General features: G+C 43.7%; 1 protein-coding gene across 2 annotated transcripts in view; it reads right to left on the bottom strand.

Annotated features, from left to right (window-relative positions):
* Window positions 1-11,568, bottom strand: part of LOC106573026 (ectonucleotide pyrophosphatase/phosphodiesterase family member 2) — a 55,954-nt gene extending 44,386 nt beyond the window's left edge. Inside the window, exons 1-9 of one of the 2 annotated variants that reach the window (XM_045719306.1) lie at window positions 11,307-11,568; window positions 10,980-11,085; window positions 7,264-7,419; window positions 6,784-6,909; window positions 3,373-3,433; window positions 3,143-3,240; window positions 2,718-2,797; window positions 2,463-2,582; window positions 350-405 (exon numbers count right to left, since the gene is read on the bottom strand). In XM_045719306.1, the coding sequence (XP_045575262.1) occupies window positions 350-405; window positions 2,463-2,582; window positions 2,718-2,797; window positions 3,143-3,240; window positions 3,373-3,433; window positions 6,784-6,909; window positions 7,264-7,419; window positions 10,980-11,085; window positions 11,307-11,336 (833 nt within the window). In that variant the 5' untranslated portion in view covers window positions 11,337-11,568. The remainder of the gene's footprint in view (window positions 1-349; window positions 406-2,462; window positions 2,583-2,717; window positions 2,798-3,142; window positions 3,241-3,372; window positions 3,434-6,783; window positions 6,910-7,263; window positions 7,420-10,979; window positions 11,086-11,306) is intronic. The other variant, XM_045719308.1, reaches the window with a different exon arrangement.
* Between the last annotated feature and the right edge of the window lie 5,897 nt (window positions 11,569-17,465).

Below are 17,465 nucleotides of genomic sequence, written 5' to 3'. Positions count from 1 at the left end.
ACAGTACAACAGGCCCCAGCTTGGCCCCCCCCAGTTGAAATGGTCTAGAACCGCCACTGTAGGTGGGACATAATATCTTTGCATTGAGAAGAGGGGAATATGACACAAATGGCCTTGAACAGACATTTTTCAGATGTGGTGTAGAGAGAGAAAGGGGGTTGGTGGGTAGGGGGAAAGCGAGAGAGAGAGAGAGAGAGAGAGAGAGAGACAGAGGTAGACAGAGAGAGAGAGAGAGAGAGAGAGAGGTAGACAGAGAGAGAGACAGAGAGAGAGACAGAGAGAGAGAGCAAGAGAGGTAGACAGAGAGAGAGAGAGAGAGAGAGAGAGAGGGTGTGGGGGAGAGACTTACACAGGCCAGAAGAAAGTGCCAGCTTTCACCCCCTGCTTCACTGCTGTAATCCAGATCTAGGACAAGAATAAAAGGGAATATAACCACAGTAAATTATCTTTAAACTGTGATATAAGACAATATCATTTATCATGTAATGGCATATAACACCTTCTTTAAGGACAATGGGAAAATTGATTTTCATCAACAAAGGTTCTTCAAAAGCGTTTGTGACCTTAAACCACCGCAGTACATTTGCAAGGCTGACGCCATTTCCAATCCAATGTCTCAACTTGAAATGGACAGTTATTACATTTAAACACCACTCACTAGTTTTACAACATTCATGTTCAAAGCCAAGTTAAACAGTCTCATATGAAAGGAGAGAGAGAGGCAAACCTGGCCAGCTGTAAGTAAGGCCATTACTGTGCAAATAGAACACAGATGCAGACCTTCTAGAATGGAAGGAGGGCCTTCTAGAATGGGAGGAGGGGCTTCTAGAATGGGAGGAGGGGCTTCTAGAATGGGAGGGAGGGCTTCTAGAATGGGAGGGAGGGCTTCTAGAATGGCTTACAGTGCCTTTAGAAAATATTCATATCCCTTAATTTATTCCACATTTTGTTGTGTTACAGCCTGAATTTAAAAAAAAAAGGTCATCAATCTACACACAATATCCCATAATGACAAGTGAAAACAGGTTTTTAGACACTTTATAAAATGTATTGAAAATTAAATACAGGAATATCTAATTTACACAAGTATTCACACCCCTGAGTCAATACACGTTAGAATCACCTTTGGCAGCGATTACAGCTGTGTGTCAATTCTGGGTAAATCTCTAAAAGCTTTTCACACCTGGATTGTACAATATTTGCAGAATATTCAAGCTCTGAAGTTGGTTGTTGAGCATTGCTAAACAGCCATTTTCTTGCCAAGTCTTGCCATAGATTTTCAAGCCGATTTGAGTCAAAACTAGGCCACTCAGGAACATTCAATGTCATCTTGGTGAGCAACTCCAGTGTATATTTTGCCTTGTGTTTTAAGTTACTGTCCTGCTGAAAAGTGAATTTGTCTCCCAGTCTGTTGGAAAGCAGACTGAACCAGGTTTTCCTCTAGGATTTTGCCTGTGCTTAGCTCTATTCCGTTTATTTTTATCCTAAAAAACTCCCTAATCCTTGCCGATGACAAGCATACCCATAACATGATGCAGCCACCACTATGCTTGAAAATATGGAGGTTGGTACTCAGTAATGTGTTGTATTGAATTTGCCCCAAACATAACGCTTTGTATTCAGGATATAGTCAATTTCTTTGCCTCATTTTTTTACTTTAGTATCTTATTGCAAACAGGATGCATGTTTTGGAATATTTGTATTCTATACAGGCGTCCTTCTTTTCACTCTGTCATTTAGGTTAGTATTGTGGAGTAACTACAATGTTGTTGATCCATCCTCAGTTTTCTCCTATCACAGCCATTAAACTCTGTAACTGTTTTAAAGTCACCATTGGCCTCGTGGTGAAATCCCTGAGCGGTTTCCTTCCTCTCCGGCAACTGAGTTAGGAAGGACGCCTGTATCTTTGTAGTGACTGGGTGTATTGATACACCATCCAGAGTGTAATTAACAACTTCAACATGCTCAAAGGGATATTCAATGTCTGCTTTTTATTTTTACCCATCTACCAATAGATGCCCTTCTTTGCGAGGCATTGGAAAACCTCCCTGGTCTTTGTGGTTGAATCTCTTCAACTGAGGGACCTTACAGATAATTGTATGTGTGGGGTACAGAGATGAGGTCATCATTCAAAAATCATGTTAAACACTATTATTGCACACAGTGAGTCCATGCAACTTATTATGTGACTTGTTAAGTAATTTATGCCATAACAAAGGGGTTCAATACTTATTGACTCAAGACCTTTCAGCTTTTCATTTGTAATTCATTTGTAAAAACATAATTCCACTTTGACATTATGGGGTATTGTGTGGAAGGGCTGTGAAACAAAATCTCAATTTAATCCATTTTGAATCCAGACTGTAACACAACTAAATGTGGAACAAGTCAAGGGGTGTGAATCCTTTCTGCAGGCGCTGTATGACTGAACCACAGAACAGAACAGAGAGAGTAGGCCTCACCGGCTGACCTCCCCACCAACGATGATTCAGCTTCTCTCGACCCCGCAGGTTAAAGTTGGCATCAAACACAGGGTCATGCATGGAGTTGCCAACGATGCCATGGGACTCCGGGTACAGGCCCTACAGGAGGTCAGGACTGAGGTGTTAAACCGTCGGGCTGGATGTTACATTACGGCAAAATTGAAGCTAAAATGTTCAGCTGAGTTCAGCAAGGAGGAAGACAGGGAAGAAAAAGGATGATTGACCAGTACGTACCGTTGCAAGAGTATACAGATTGGGGAACGTTTTAGTGGGGTACATGGGTCTCATGTAAGGAGCATGGGTACCACAGGCTCCTAGAGGTAAAAAGGCACAGACAGATATGATGCAATGGTACGGGCTCCCGAGTGGCGCAGCGGTCTAAGACACTGCATCTCAGTGCTAGAGGCTTCACTACAGACATCCTGGTTCGATTCCAGGCTGTACCACAACCAGCCGTGATTGAGAGTCCCATAAGGCGGCACACAATTGTCCCAGCGTCGTCCGGGTTAGGGTTTGGCCGGGGTAGGCCTCCATTGTAAATAAGAATTTGTTCTTAACTGACTTGCCTAGTTAAATAAAGTTAAATAATAAAGTTTAATAAAGTGAATAGATTAAGTAGACCCAGTCAAATGAAGCCTTTTTGATTCATAATATCTTACTGAGTTTCTCGATGTTGGGGATCACTGTGCTTCCTCTCTTCATGTAGGAGGCTCTGAACCCATCCACTGACACCATGATGAGAGGGGGACGGACAAACCTGGGGACAAAACATCATGACACTATCTCTGATGTTCTTACGTTTTTTTTGTGAATCGCTGTGAAATAGTTGTGAAAGGTAAAAAAAAAAAAAATATAAAAAGGTCTTTAGTGTGTGAATATGGTCTCTTACCCAGACGGACATTCATGGCTTCTAATGTCTTCACAGTCATCCTGCAACCAAGTAGTGTCCCCTTCCAAAGAAAGTGGTCCAATTAAGGGTTCAATACAACCAATATGCAGAAACAGTTTGTGATATATTGAAAACCTAAACATAAAATGTACTATATACACAAACATCAGCCACAATATACATATTACTTGTACAACCAATACAATATGAGGGTTCAATACAACCTTCCACTACCACTGTGTAGGATACAGCCAGAGAGGTACACTACCGGTCAAAAGTTTTAGAACACTGACTCATTCAAGGGTTTTTCTTTATTTTTCTATTTTCCACATTACAGAATAATAGTGAAGACACCAAAACTGTGAAATAGCACATATGGAATCATGTAGGAACCAAAGAATTGTTAAACAAATCAAAATATATTTTATATTTGAGATTCTTCAAATAGCCACCCTTTGCCTTGATGACAGCTTTGCACACTCTTGGCATTCTCTCAACCAGCTGCACCTGGAATGCTTTTCCAACAATCTTGAATAAGTTCACACATATGTTGAGCACTTGTTTGCTGCTTTTCCTTCACTCTGCGGTCTGACTCATCCCAAACCATCTCAATTGGGTTGAGGTCGGGTGATTGTAGAGGCCAGGTCATCTGATGCAGCACTCCATCACTCTCCTTCTTGGTTGAATAGACCTTACACAGCCTGGAGGTGTGTTGGGTCATTGTCCTGATGAAAAACAAATGATAGTCCCACTAAGGGCAAACCAGACAGGATGGTGTATCGCTGCAGAAGGCTGTGGTAGCCATGCTGGTTAAGTGTGCCTTGAATTCTAAATAAATCACAGTGTCACCAGCAAAGCACCCCAACACCATAACAACTCCTCCTCAATGCTTTACGGTGGGAAATATACATGCAGAGATCATCCGTTCACCTATTCTGCGTCTCACAAAGACATGGTGGTTGGAACCAAAAATCTCCAACTTGGACTCTAGACCGAAGGACACATTTCCCCCGGTCTAAAGTCCATTGCTCGTGTTTCTTGGCCCAAGCAAGTCTCTTCTTCATATTAGTGTCCTTTAGTAGTGGTTTCTTTGCAGCAGTTCCACCATGAAGGCCTGATTCACGCAGTCTCCTCTGAACAGTTGATGTTGAGATGTGTCTGTTACTTGAACTCTGTGAAGTATTTATTTGGGCTGCAATTTCTGAGGCTGGTAACTCTAATGAACTTATCCTCTCCAGCAGAGGTAACTCTGGGTCTTCCATTCCTGTGGCGGTCCTCATGAGAGACAGTTTCATCATAGCGTTTGATGGTTTTTGCGACTGCAGTTGAAGAAACTTTCAAAGTTGACTGACTTCATGTCTTAACTTTTATGGGCTACGTGGGACGCTAGTGTCCCACCTGGGGGACACACTATTCAACAGCCAGTGAAATAGCATGGCGCGAAATACAAAACAGCAAAAATCTCATAATTTCATTTTCTCAAAAAATCAACTATTTTACACCATTTTAAAGATAAACTTCTCTTTAATCTAACCACATTGTCCGATTTCAAAAAGGCTTTACGGCGAAAGCATAAAATTAGATTATGTTAGGACATAAACTTCACAAGAAAAAAACACAGCCATTTTCCAAGCAAGGACATGCATCACAAAAACCAAAAATACAGCTAAAATATTCACTAACCTTTGATGATCTTCATCAGATGGCACTCATAGGACTTCATGTTACACAATACATGTATGTTTTAAGTCACTCTGGATAAGAGCGTCTGCTAAATGACGTAAATGTAAATGTTTTGCTCGATAAAGTTCATATTTATATCCAAAAACCCCATTTTACATTGGCGCATGATGTTCAGAAAATGTATTCCCACCAAAACTTACGGTGAATGAGCACATCAATTTACAAAAATACTCATCATAAACGTTGATAAAATTTACAACAGTTATTGAAAGAATTATAGATATACTTCTCCTTAATGCAACCGCTGTGTCAGATTTTAAAATAGCTTTATGGAGAAAGCACATTTTTCAATATTCTGAGTACATAGCTCAGCCATCAAAGCAAGCTATACAGATACCCGCCAAGTTCTGGGGTCAACTTAACTCAGAATTAGTATTATAAATATTCTCTTACCTTTGCTGATCTTCGTCAGAATGCACTCCCAGGACTCCTACTTCCACAAGAAATGTTGTTTTTGTTTGAAATACTCCATATTTATGTCCAAATACCTCCGTTTTGTTCGTGCGTTCAGATCACTATCCAAAGGCATAACGCGCGAGCGTAAATCCAGACACGAAAAGTCAAATAGTTCCATTACCGTTCGTAGAAACATGTTAAACGTTGTTTACAACCATCCTTAGGGTCTTTTTTAACATAAAATGTTGATAATATTCCAACCGGACAATAGCGTATTCATTACAGAGGAAAAAGAAAGAGCGGCGCGCCAAATGTGCCCGCACAGTAAACAACTCACTGGTCCCAGGCAGTCCACTCATTGACTGAGCTCCTATTTTCTGCCCAGTAACAGGAGAAGGATGAAACACGTTTCTAAAGGCTGCCAATGGAAGCCTTAGGAAGCCTTAGGAAGTGCAACGTGACCCCACAGACACTGTAGTTTCGATAGGGATTCAAAAGAAGAACTACAATTCTCAGATTTCCCACTTCCTGGTTGGATTTTTCTCAGGTTTTTGCCTGCCATATGAGTTCTGTTATACTCACAGACATCATTCAAACAGTTTTAGAAACTTCATAGTGTTTTCTATCCAAATCTAACAATAATATGCAAATATTTGACTCTGGGCCCGAGTTTTAGGCAGTTTACTCTGGGCACGCTTTTCATCCGAAAATGAAAATACTGCCCCCTATACCTTAAAAAGTTAAAGTAATGGTGGACTGTCGTTTCTCTTTGCTTATTTGAGCCGTTCTTGCCATAATATGGACTTGATCGTTTACCAAATTGGTCTATCGTCTGTATACCACCACTACCTTGTCACAACACAACTGATTGGCTCAAACGCATTAAGAATGAAATCAATTCCACAAATGAACTTTTAAGAGGGCACACCTGTTAATTGAAATGCATTCCAGGTGACTACCTCATGAAGCTGGTTGAGAGAATGCCAAGAGTGTGCAAAGTTGTCATCAAGGCAAAGGGTGGCTATTTGAAGAATCTCAAATATAATATATATTTTCATTTATTTAACACTTTTTTGGTTACTACATGATTCCATATGTGTTATTTCATAGTTTTGATGTCTTCACTATTATTCTACAATGTAGAAAATAGTAAAAATAAAGAAAAACCCTTGAATGAGTCGGTGTTGTCATGACAACAACAGTCAGAAGGGTTGGCTAAAGCACACGCAGCACTAGTATCAGGTTGAGAGACATCTAGTATCAGTGTCTAACCTTTACAGAGTGTTTTGTAGTTGGTACAGCAGTCTCCTTTGGCCAGACAGTCCTCAGAACAGTGACAGGCATGCTGGTCATTCCTGGTCTCTCCACAGCGCTCCTTACTGCACTCAAAACCTCCCTCTGGACACAATCAATCATTTATTCAATCAATGAATGAGAAAGGATGTTACATAGGTAACAACGACCCATTAGAACTGCATCAGGCTGTCCCATTCAACAATGAGTCAAGTTACCATAAGGTCATATACATGAGGTAGAAACTGACAGAGATGGTGATAAAGTAGGAAGTAAAGTGTGTGTTCATTTGGAACCCTACATTGATGCAATACAGCATACTGAACATTGTGGAACATGTACAACTTGGACTGGGGAGAGGGGTTGAACTGAGAGATAAGACCACCATGTTGAGGGAACATGAAAGGGAGTAGGGGGACCACCAACCCAGACAGACAGGCTGGCAGGCTTCAGGCTTACCTGTCCTCAAACAGTGCTCATCAAAATCCTGGCAGCAGCTGTTATAGGTTTTACATAAGTTGTCACAGCGGCAGTTGGGAGGTTCAGCCTCGTCCAATTCAAAGCATCTGTTCTTGCAGGATCCTGACGTGCTGATCCACGGGGAGTCTGAGGGAGCTGGCAGGGAGAGAGAGAGACAACCGTTAACATCTACAGAGGGAGATGGCAGGGAGAGAGAGAGAGAGACAACCGTTAACATCTACAGAGGGAGATGGCAGGGAGAGAGAGAGAGAGACAACCGTTAACATCTACAGAGGGAGATGGCAGGGAGAGAGAGAGACAACCGTTAACATCTACAGAGGGAGATGGCAGGGAGAGAGAGAGACAACCATTAACATCTACAGAGGGAGATGGCAGGGAGAGAGAGAGAGACAACCGTTAACATCTACAGAGGGAGATGGCAGGGAGAGAGAGAGACAACCGTTAACATCTACAGAGGGAGATGGCAGGGAGAGAGAGAGAGAGACAACCGTTAACATCTACAGAGGGAGATGGCAGGGAGAGAGAGAGAGACAACCGTTAACATCTACAGAGGGAGATGGCAGGGAGAGAGAGAGAGACAACCGTTAACATCTACAGAGGGAGATGGCAGGGAGAGAGAGAGAGACAACCGTTAACATCTACAGAGGGAGATGGCAGGGAGAGAGAGACAACCGTTAACATCTACAGAGGGAGATGGCAGGGAGAGAGAGAGAGACAACCGTTAACATCTACAGAGGGAGATGGCAGGGAGAGAGAGAGAGACAAACCGTTAACATCTACAGAGGGAGATGGCAGGGAGAGAGAGAGAGACAACCGTTAACATCTAGAGAGGGAGATGGCAGGGAGAGAGAGAGAGAGAGAGAGAGAGAACCGTTAACATCTACAGAGGGAGATGGCAGGGAGAGAGAGAGAGACAACCGTTAACATCTACAGAGGGAGATGGCAGGGAGAGAGAGAGACAACCGTTAACATCTACAGAGGGAGATGGCAGGGAGAGAGAGAGACAACCGTTAACATCTAGAGAGGGAGATGGCAGGGAGAGAGAGAGAGAGACAACCGTTAACATCTACAGAGGGAGATGGCAGGGAGAGAGAGAGAGACAACCGTTAACATCTACAGAGGGAGATGGCAGGGAGAGAGAGAGACAACCGTTAACATCTACAGAGGGAGATGGCAGGGAGAGAGAGAGAGACAACCGTTAACATCTACAGAGGGAGATGGCAGGGAGAGAGAGAGAGAGACAACCGTTAACATCTACAGAGGGAGATGGCAGGGAGAGAGAGAGAGAGACAACCGTTAACATCTACAGAGGGAGATGGCAGGGAGAGAGAGAGAGAGACAACCGTTAACATCTACAGAGGGAGATGGCAGGGAGAGAGAGAGAGACAACCGTTAACATCTACAGAGGGAGATGGCAGGGAGAGAGAGAGAGACAACCGTTAACATCTACAGAGGGAGATGGCAGGGAGAGAGAGAGAGAACAACCGTTAACATCTACAGAGGGAGATGGCAGGGAGAGAGAGAGAGACAACCGTTAACATCTACAGAGGGAGATGGCAGGGAGAGAGAGAGAGACAACCGTTAACATCTACAGAGGGAGATGGCAGGGAGAGAGAGACACAACCGTTAACATCTACAGAGGGAGATGGCAGGGAGAGAGAGAGAGACAACCGTTAACATCTACAGAGGGAGATGGCAGGGAGAGAGAGAGAACCGTTAACATCTACTGGAGATATACTCTGAGAAAACTAGGTAGCACCTTTTTTTCCTGAGAGAGTATTGCAATAGTAGCTTGGAGTACACTCTGAATCCATGCTCTGTTTCACTATTGAAAATGGATTCAGTCACTATGGATCCGAAGCTGCTACTAAGACAGTTCTATTTGGGTTAAAAAATGTCTCTACTACTCAACACTTCCCTGAGGCTGGGGAGAGGAACACTTCCCTGAGGTTGGGAGGAGGAACACTTCCCTGAGGTTGGGGAAGTGTTCTTCCCTGAGGCGGGGGAGAGGAACACTTCCCTGAGGCTGGGGAGAGGAACACTTCCATGAGGCTGGGGAGAGGAACACTTCCATGAGGCTGGGGAGAGGAACACTTCCATGAGGTTGGGGAGAGGAACACTTCCATGAGGCTGGGGAGAGGAACACTTCCATGAGGCTGGGGAGAGGAACACTTCCATGAGGCTGGGGAGAGGAACACTTCCATGAGGCTGGGGAGAGAGACACTTCCCTGAGGCTTGGGAGAGGAACACTTCCCTGAGGCTGGGGAGAGGAACACTTCCCTGAGGCTGGGGAGAGGAACACTTCCCTGAGGCTGGGGAGAGGAACACTTCCCTGAGGCTGGGGAGAGGAACACTTCCCTGAGGCTGGGGAGAGGAACACTTCCCTGAGGCTGGGGAGAGGAACACTTCCATGAGGCTGGGGAGAGGAACACTTCCATGAGGCTGGGGAGAGGAACACTTCCCTGAGGCTGGGGAGAGAAACTCTTCCCTGAGGCTGGGGAGAGAAACTCTTCCCTGAGGTTGGGGAGAGGAACACTACCCTGAGGCTGGGGAAAGGAACACTTTCCTGCGGCTGGGGAGAGGAACAGAAGGGACCAAGCCAGTGAAACATACAGTACATAATAACATGTTCCTTGTAGATTCTGGAACAAACCTCCAGCAGGAAAACCTGGGCAACGCCAGGAGAAGCACGTGGAACAATTCTGTTAAGATTCAAACTGACTTTACTGCACAGGAATAGCTGTATGAGTTAAGGCATAGAACTAATCATTTACTTCATGTCAAACCCATCCCAGACACAGTGAATGAACTGAATGAAAGGAAACAAACTACCTGAGAAAGAAAGATTACAATGTCCTTTCACAGCTGTGCCGCGAGATCTTTGGCAAGTTTCCCTACAGTATAATTCAAACCTGAGTTTTTACATGCAGACCAGGTCTGAAAATGTGGAGCAGAAACGGTTGAAAAGCTCGCTTGATATTGACACAAGGTAGAGCCGAGCAAACAAACCCCAAATATACACGAACAGACCAATCACTAATGAAAAGGACAACAGTAATAGTTTGTTACATTTAAACACTCTTTGCTTATTAGTTCTGTTTGCACTGGCAGACAGATCTGATAGAAAATGATCTGCAAATAAACTGCATTTTGAATTCCATCGCTACAGTTACCTAAGGGAACAGTAAGTTCCATATCATGTAGGTTACTCATGTTTAAAGATCATTTAGAAGGTAAATGGATTCCATGTTAGTCTACAGACTGTTGAATGATTGATTGCTTTGCCGCTAAGTCAGTTTAAGAGTTAGTTTAATGCCTCTGGAATCAAAGACAGTTTTCTGTCTGACTTGTTTAAAATGGCAAAAGGAAAGTTGGCTTTATATACATTTACAGCCAAAATACATAAAGGCTTTTTCAAAATATACTGTAAAGCTTATTTTGGTAACTAAATTAAAGAGAAAATGATTCTGCTGTGCTTGCAGCATACCATGCATAATGTTAGTGCAGAACACCTTGTCCCAATATGTCATTATACAAAAATACAAATAAATTAACAATGTAATAGACAACAATAATACCCATCAATAATAATACCCATCAACTATTGTCAGAGAGAGAGAGAGAGAGAAAGGGAGAGATGGTGGTCCCCAAAAATATATATATTTCATGCAAAACAGTTGTCCAATCTTGCTTACTGTCGGTCCTTGATGAAGCAGCTTCCTCTACAGACCTTTCAGGACGGTCATAAACATACCCCGAGCAGATATCCGAACCACAGACGATGGAGAGGACACAGAACATCTTTGAAAATGAATGAAACAACAGATAAATGATACAATTCTACAAAAGATTGTCACATAAAATGAAAGGTGAAAGATATGAGGCGTTGACGACAAGTCTCCCACCGTAAATATAGCGGAACACGCCATAACAATCCATCATAACCCAGGTATTCTCTCTTTAACATCCTACATTGTAATATCACAGAGATTCTAAACCATCTTTGGTAATTTCCATCATACCTGTTTAAATGATATCTTATATTTCCCCATTATGTCAGGTCCGTCCTACAGAATTCATGTGTTTATCTCAGTAGTCCCTATTCGGTCCGTTACCGTGCGTCCTGACTGCACCCCGACTATCACCCAGACTGAGCGCAAGAACTGTGGGGTGGCCAAGTTTTATGAACACCTGTTCATGGTGCCAAAGGGAGCTTCCTTCCAGCTCTAAATACAATAAATCAAGTAAAAGTGCTTATGTTGCCGTTTAATTTTACTGCGCGCAGTGCGCGGTAGGATACTAAACAATGAACGCAAGTGGAGACCACCCCGGTGAACGCATAACAATACCCTTTGATACTTTTCAAATCGGTCGCCACTTTGAAATTATCATCATCATCCCCTTGTACTGCAAATGATTTGGAATACAAAAGGAGAGTAAAACCTCCTTGCTGAAAGCCCTGAAAACTTCTGAGAACCAGTAATAAACGCATAATAGTCATGGTAGCCTATACGCAAAACATAAGTTCTCATTGTAAACGGAAAGGGACACATGAGGACACACACGACGCATTTGCATGAATCATGAAACCTAACAGGACCAATTTCCAAAGAACCATGATTCTCTGCTGAGTGCTGCCTGCTCCTAGTCTGCTCCAGACTGGACTGAGTTATACCCTAACTAACCCTGGAGTGAGTTATACCCTAACTAACCCTGGACTGAGTTCTACCCTAACTAACCCTGGAGTGAGTTATACCCTAACTAACCCTGGTGTGAGTTATACCCTAACTAACCCTGGTGTGAGTTATACCCTGGTGTGAGTTATACCCTAACTAACCCTGGAGTGAGTTACACCCTAACTAACCCTGGTGTGAGTTATACCCTAACTAACCCTGGTGTGAGTTATACCCTGACTAACCCTGGTGTGAGTTATACCCTGGTGTGAGTTATACCCTGGTGTGAGTTACACCCTAACTAACCCTGGAGTGAGTTACACCCTAACTAACCCTGGTGTGAGTTATATCCTAACTAACCCTGGAGTGAGTTATACCCTAACTAACCCTGGAGTGAGTTATACCCTAACTAACCCTGGTGTGAGTTATACCCTAACTAACCCTGGTGTGAGTTATACCCTGGTGTGAGTTATACCCTAACTAACCCTGGAGTGAGTTATACCCTAACTAACCCTGGTGTGAGTTATACCCTAACTAACCCTGGAGTGAGTTATACCCTAACTAACCCTGGAGTGAGTTATACCCTGGTGTGAGTTATACCCTGAATAACCCTGGTGTGAGTTATACCCTGGTGTGAGTTATACCCTGAATAACCCTGGTGTGAGTTATACCCTAACTAACCCTGGTGTGAGTTATACCCTAACTAACCCTGGTGTGAGTTATACCCTAACAAACCCTGGTGTGAGTTATACCCTAACTAACCCTGGTGTGAGTTACACCCTAACTAACCCTGGAGTGAGTTATACCCTAACTAACCCTGGTGTGAGTTATACCCTGGTGTGAGTTATACCCTAACTAACCCTGGTGTGAGTTATACCCTGAATAACCCTGGTGTGAGTTATACCCTAACTAACCCTGGAGTGAGTTATACCCTAACTAACCCTGGAGTGAGTTATACCCTAACTAACCCTGGAGTGAATTACACCCTAACTAACCCTGGACTGAGTTATACCCTAACTAACCCTGGTGTGAGTTATACCCTGGAGTGAGTTATACCCTAACTAACCCTGGAGTGAGTTATACCCTGGTGTGAGTTATACCCTGAATAACCCTGGTGTGAGTTATACCCTGGTGTGAGTTATACCCTGAATAACCCTGGTGTGAGTTATACCCTGGTGTGAGTTATACCCTAACTAACCCTGGAGTGAGTTATACCCTGGTGTGAGTTATACCCTGAATAACCCTGGTGTGAGTTATACCCTAACTAACCCTGGAGTGAGTTATACCCTAACTAACCCTGGAGTGAGTTATACCCTGGTGTGAGTTATACCCTAACTAACCCTGGAGTGAGTTATACCCTGGTGTGAGTTATACCCTGAATAACCCTGGTGTGAGTTATACCCTAACTAACCCTGGAGTGAGTTATACCCTAACTAACCCTGGAGTGAGTTATACCCTGGTGTGAGTTATACCCTAACTAACCCTGGAGTGAGTTATACCCTGGTGTGAGTTATACCCTGAATAACCCTGGTGTGAGTTATACCCTAACTAACCCTGGAGTGAGTTATACCCTAACTAACCCTGGTGTGAGTTATACCCTAACTAACCCTGGAGTGAATTACACCCTAACTAACCCTGGACTGAGTTATACCCTAACTAACCCTGGTGTGAGTTATACCCTGGAGTGAGTTATACCCTAACTAACCCTGGAGTGAGTTATACCCTGGTGTGAGTTATACCCTGAATAACCCTGGTGTGAGTTATACCCTGGTGTGAGTTATACCCTGAATAACCCTGGTGTGAGTTATACCCTAACTAACCCTGGTGTGAGTTATACCCTAACTAACCCTGGTGTGAATTATACCCTAACTAACCCTGGTGTGAGTTATACCCTAACTAACCCTGGTGTGAGTTATACCCTAACTAACCCTGGTGTGAGTTATACCCTAACTAACCCTGGTGTGAGTTATACCCTAACTAACCCTGGTGTGAGTTATACCCTGGTGTGAGTTATACCCTAACTAACCCTGGTGTGAGTTATACCCTGAATAACCCTGGTGTGAGTTATACCCTAACTAACCCTGGAGTGAGTTATACCCTAACTAACCCTGGAGTGAGTTATACCCTAACTAACCCTGGAATGAATTACACCCTAACTAACCCTGGACTGAGTTATACCCTAACTAACCCTGGTGTGAGTTATACCCTGGAGTGAGTTATACCCTAACTAACCCTGGAGTGAGTTATACCCTGGTGTGAGTTATACCCTGAATAACCCTGGTGTGAGTTATACCCTGGTGTGAGTTATACCCTGAATAACCCTGGTGTGAGTTATACCCTAACTAACCCTGGTGTGAGTTATACCCTAACTAACCCTGGTGTGAGTTATACCCTAACAAACCCTGGTGTGAGTTATACCCTAACTAACCCTGGTGTGAGTTACACCCTAACTAACCCTGGAGTGAGTTATACCCTAACTAACCCTGGTGTGAGTTATACCCTGGTGTGAGTTATACCCTAACTAACCCTGGTGTGAGTTATACCCTGAATAACCCTGGTGTGAGTTATACCCTAACTAACCCTGGTGTGAGTTATACCCTAACTAACCCTGGAGTGAGTTATACCCTAACTAACCCTGGAGTGAGTTATACCCTAACTAACCCTGGAGTGAATTACACCCTAACTAACCCTGGACTGAGTTATACCCTAACTAACCCTGGTGTGAGTTATACCCTGGAGTGAGTTATACCCTAACTAACCCTGGAGTGAGTTATACCCTGGTGTGAGTTATACCCTGGTGTGAGTTATACCCTAACTAACCCTGGAGTGAGTTATACCCTGGTGTGAGTTATACCCTGAATAACCCTGGTGTGAGTTATACCCTAACTAACCCTGGAGTGAGTTATACCCTAACTAACCCTGGAGTGAGTTATACCCTGGTGTGAGTTATACCCTAACTAACCCTGGAGTGAGTTATACCCTGGTGTGAGTTATACCCTGAATAACCCTGGTGTGAGTTATACCCTAACTAACCCTGGAGTGAGTTATACCCTAACTAACCCTGGAGTGAGTTATACCCTGGTGTGAGTTATACCCTAACTAACCCTGGAGTGAGTTATACCCTGGTGTGAGTTATACCCTGAATAACCCTGGTGTGAGTTATACCCTAACTAACCCTGGAGTGAGTTATACCCTAACTAACCCTGGTGTGAGTTATACCCTAACTAACCCTGGAGTGAATTACACCCTAACTAACCCTGGACTGAGTTATACCCTAACTAACCCTGGTGTGAGTTATACCCTGGAGTGAGTTATACCCTAACTAACCCTGGAGTGAGTTATACCCTGGTGTGAGTTATACCCTGAATAACCCTGGTGTGAGTTATACCCTGGTGTGAGTTATACCCTGAATAACCCTGGTGTGAGTTATACCCTAACTAACCCTGGTGTGAGTTATACCCTAACTAACCCTGGTGTGAATTATACCCTAACTAACCCTGGTGTGAGTTATACCCTAACTAACCCTGGTGTGAGTTATACCCTGGAGTGAGTTATACCCTAACTAACCCTGGAGTGAGTTATACCCTGGTGTGAGTTATACCCTGAATAACCCTGGTGTGAGTTATACCCTGGTGTGAGTTATACCCTGAATAACCCTGGTGTGAGTTATACCCTGGTGTGAGTTATACCCTAACTAACCCTGGAGTGAGTTATACCCTGGTGTGAGTTATAGCCTGAATAACCCTGGTGTGAGTTATACCCTAACTAACCCTGGAGTGAGTTATACCCTAACTAACCCTGGAGTGAGTTATACCCTGGTGTGAGTTATACCCTAACTAACCCTGGAGTGAGTTATACCCTGGTGTGAGTTATACCCTGAATAACCCTGGTGTGAGTTATACCCTAACTAACCCTGGAGTGAGTTATACCCTAACTAACCCTGGAGTGAGTTATACCCTGGTGTGAGTTATACCCTAACTAACCCTGGAGTGAGTTATACCCTGGTGTGAGTTATACCCTGAATAACCCTGGTGTGAGTTATACCCTAACTAACCCTGGAGTGAGTTATACCCTAACTAACCCTGGTGTGAGTTATACCCTAACTAACCCTGGAGTGAATTACACCCTAACTAACCCTGGACTGAGTTATACCCTAACTAACCCTGGTGTGAGTTATACCCTGGAGTGAGTTATACCCTAACTAACCCTGGAGTGAGTTATACCCTGGTGTGAGTTATACCCTGAATAACCCTGGTGTGAGTTATACCCTGGTGTGAGTTATACCCTGAATAACCCTGGTGTGAGTTATACCCTAACTAACCCTGGTGTGAGTTATACCCTAACCAACCCTGGTGTGAGTTATACCCTAACTAACCCTGGTGTGAGTTATACCAAAACTAACCCTGGTGTGAGTTATACCCTAACTAACCCTGGTGTGAGTTATACCCTAACTAACCCTGGTGTGAGTTATACCCTAATTAACCCTGGTGTGAGTTACACCCTAACTAACCCTGGAGTGAGTTATACCCTAACTAACCCTGGTGTGAGTTATACCCTAACTAACCCTGGTGTGAGTTATACCCTAACCAACCCTGGTGTGAGTTATACCCTAACTAACCCTGGTGTGAGTTATACCCTAACTAACCCTGGTGTGAGTTATACCCTAACTAACCCTGGTGTGAGTTATACCCTAACTAACCCTGGTGTGAGTTATACCCTGAATAACCCTGGTGTGAGTTATACCCTAACTAACCCTGGAGTGAGTTATACCCTAACTAACCCTGGAGTGAGTTATACCCTAACTAACCCTGGAATGAATTACACCCTAACTAACCCTGGACTGAGTTATACCCTAACTAACCCTGGTGTGAGTTATACCCTGGAGTGAGTTATACCCTAACTAACCCTGGAGTGAGTTATACCCTGGTGTGAGTTATACCCTGAATAACCCTGGTGTGAGTTATACCCTGGTGTGAGTTATACCCTGAATAACCCTGGTGTGAGTTATACCCTAATTAACCCTGGTGTGAGTTATACCCTAACTAACCCTGGTGTGAGTTATACCCTAACAAACCCTGGTGTGAGTTATACCCTAACTAACCCTGGTGTGAGTTATACCCTAACTAACCCTGGAGTGAGTTATACCCTAACTAACCCTGGAGTGAATTACACCCTAACTAACCCTGGACTGAGTTATACCCTAACTAACCCTGGTGTGAGTTATACCCTGGAGTGAGTTATACCCTAACTAACCCTGGAGTGAGTTATACCCTGGTGTGAGTTATACCCTGAATAACCCTGGTGTGAGTTATACCCTGGTGTGAGTTATACCCTGAATAACCCTGGTGTGAGTTATACCCTGGTGTGAGTTATACCCTAACTAACCCTGGAGTGAGTTATACCCTGGTGTGAGTTATACCCTGAATAACCCTGGTGTGAGTTATACCCTAACTAACCCTGGAGTGAGTTATACCCTAACTAACCCTGGAGTGAGTTATACCCTGGTGT

The sequence above is a fragment of the Salmo salar genome, chromosome ssa05 (assembly GCF_905237065.1).
Source record: "Salmo salar chromosome ssa05, Ssal_v3.1, whole genome shotgun sequence".
Classification (NCBI taxonomy): domain Eukaryota; kingdom Metazoa; phylum Chordata; class Actinopteri; order Salmoniformes; family Salmonidae; genus Salmo; species Salmo salar.
Note: the sequence above shows the minus strand (reverse complement) of the source record. Positions and strands in the feature narration are given on the sequence as shown.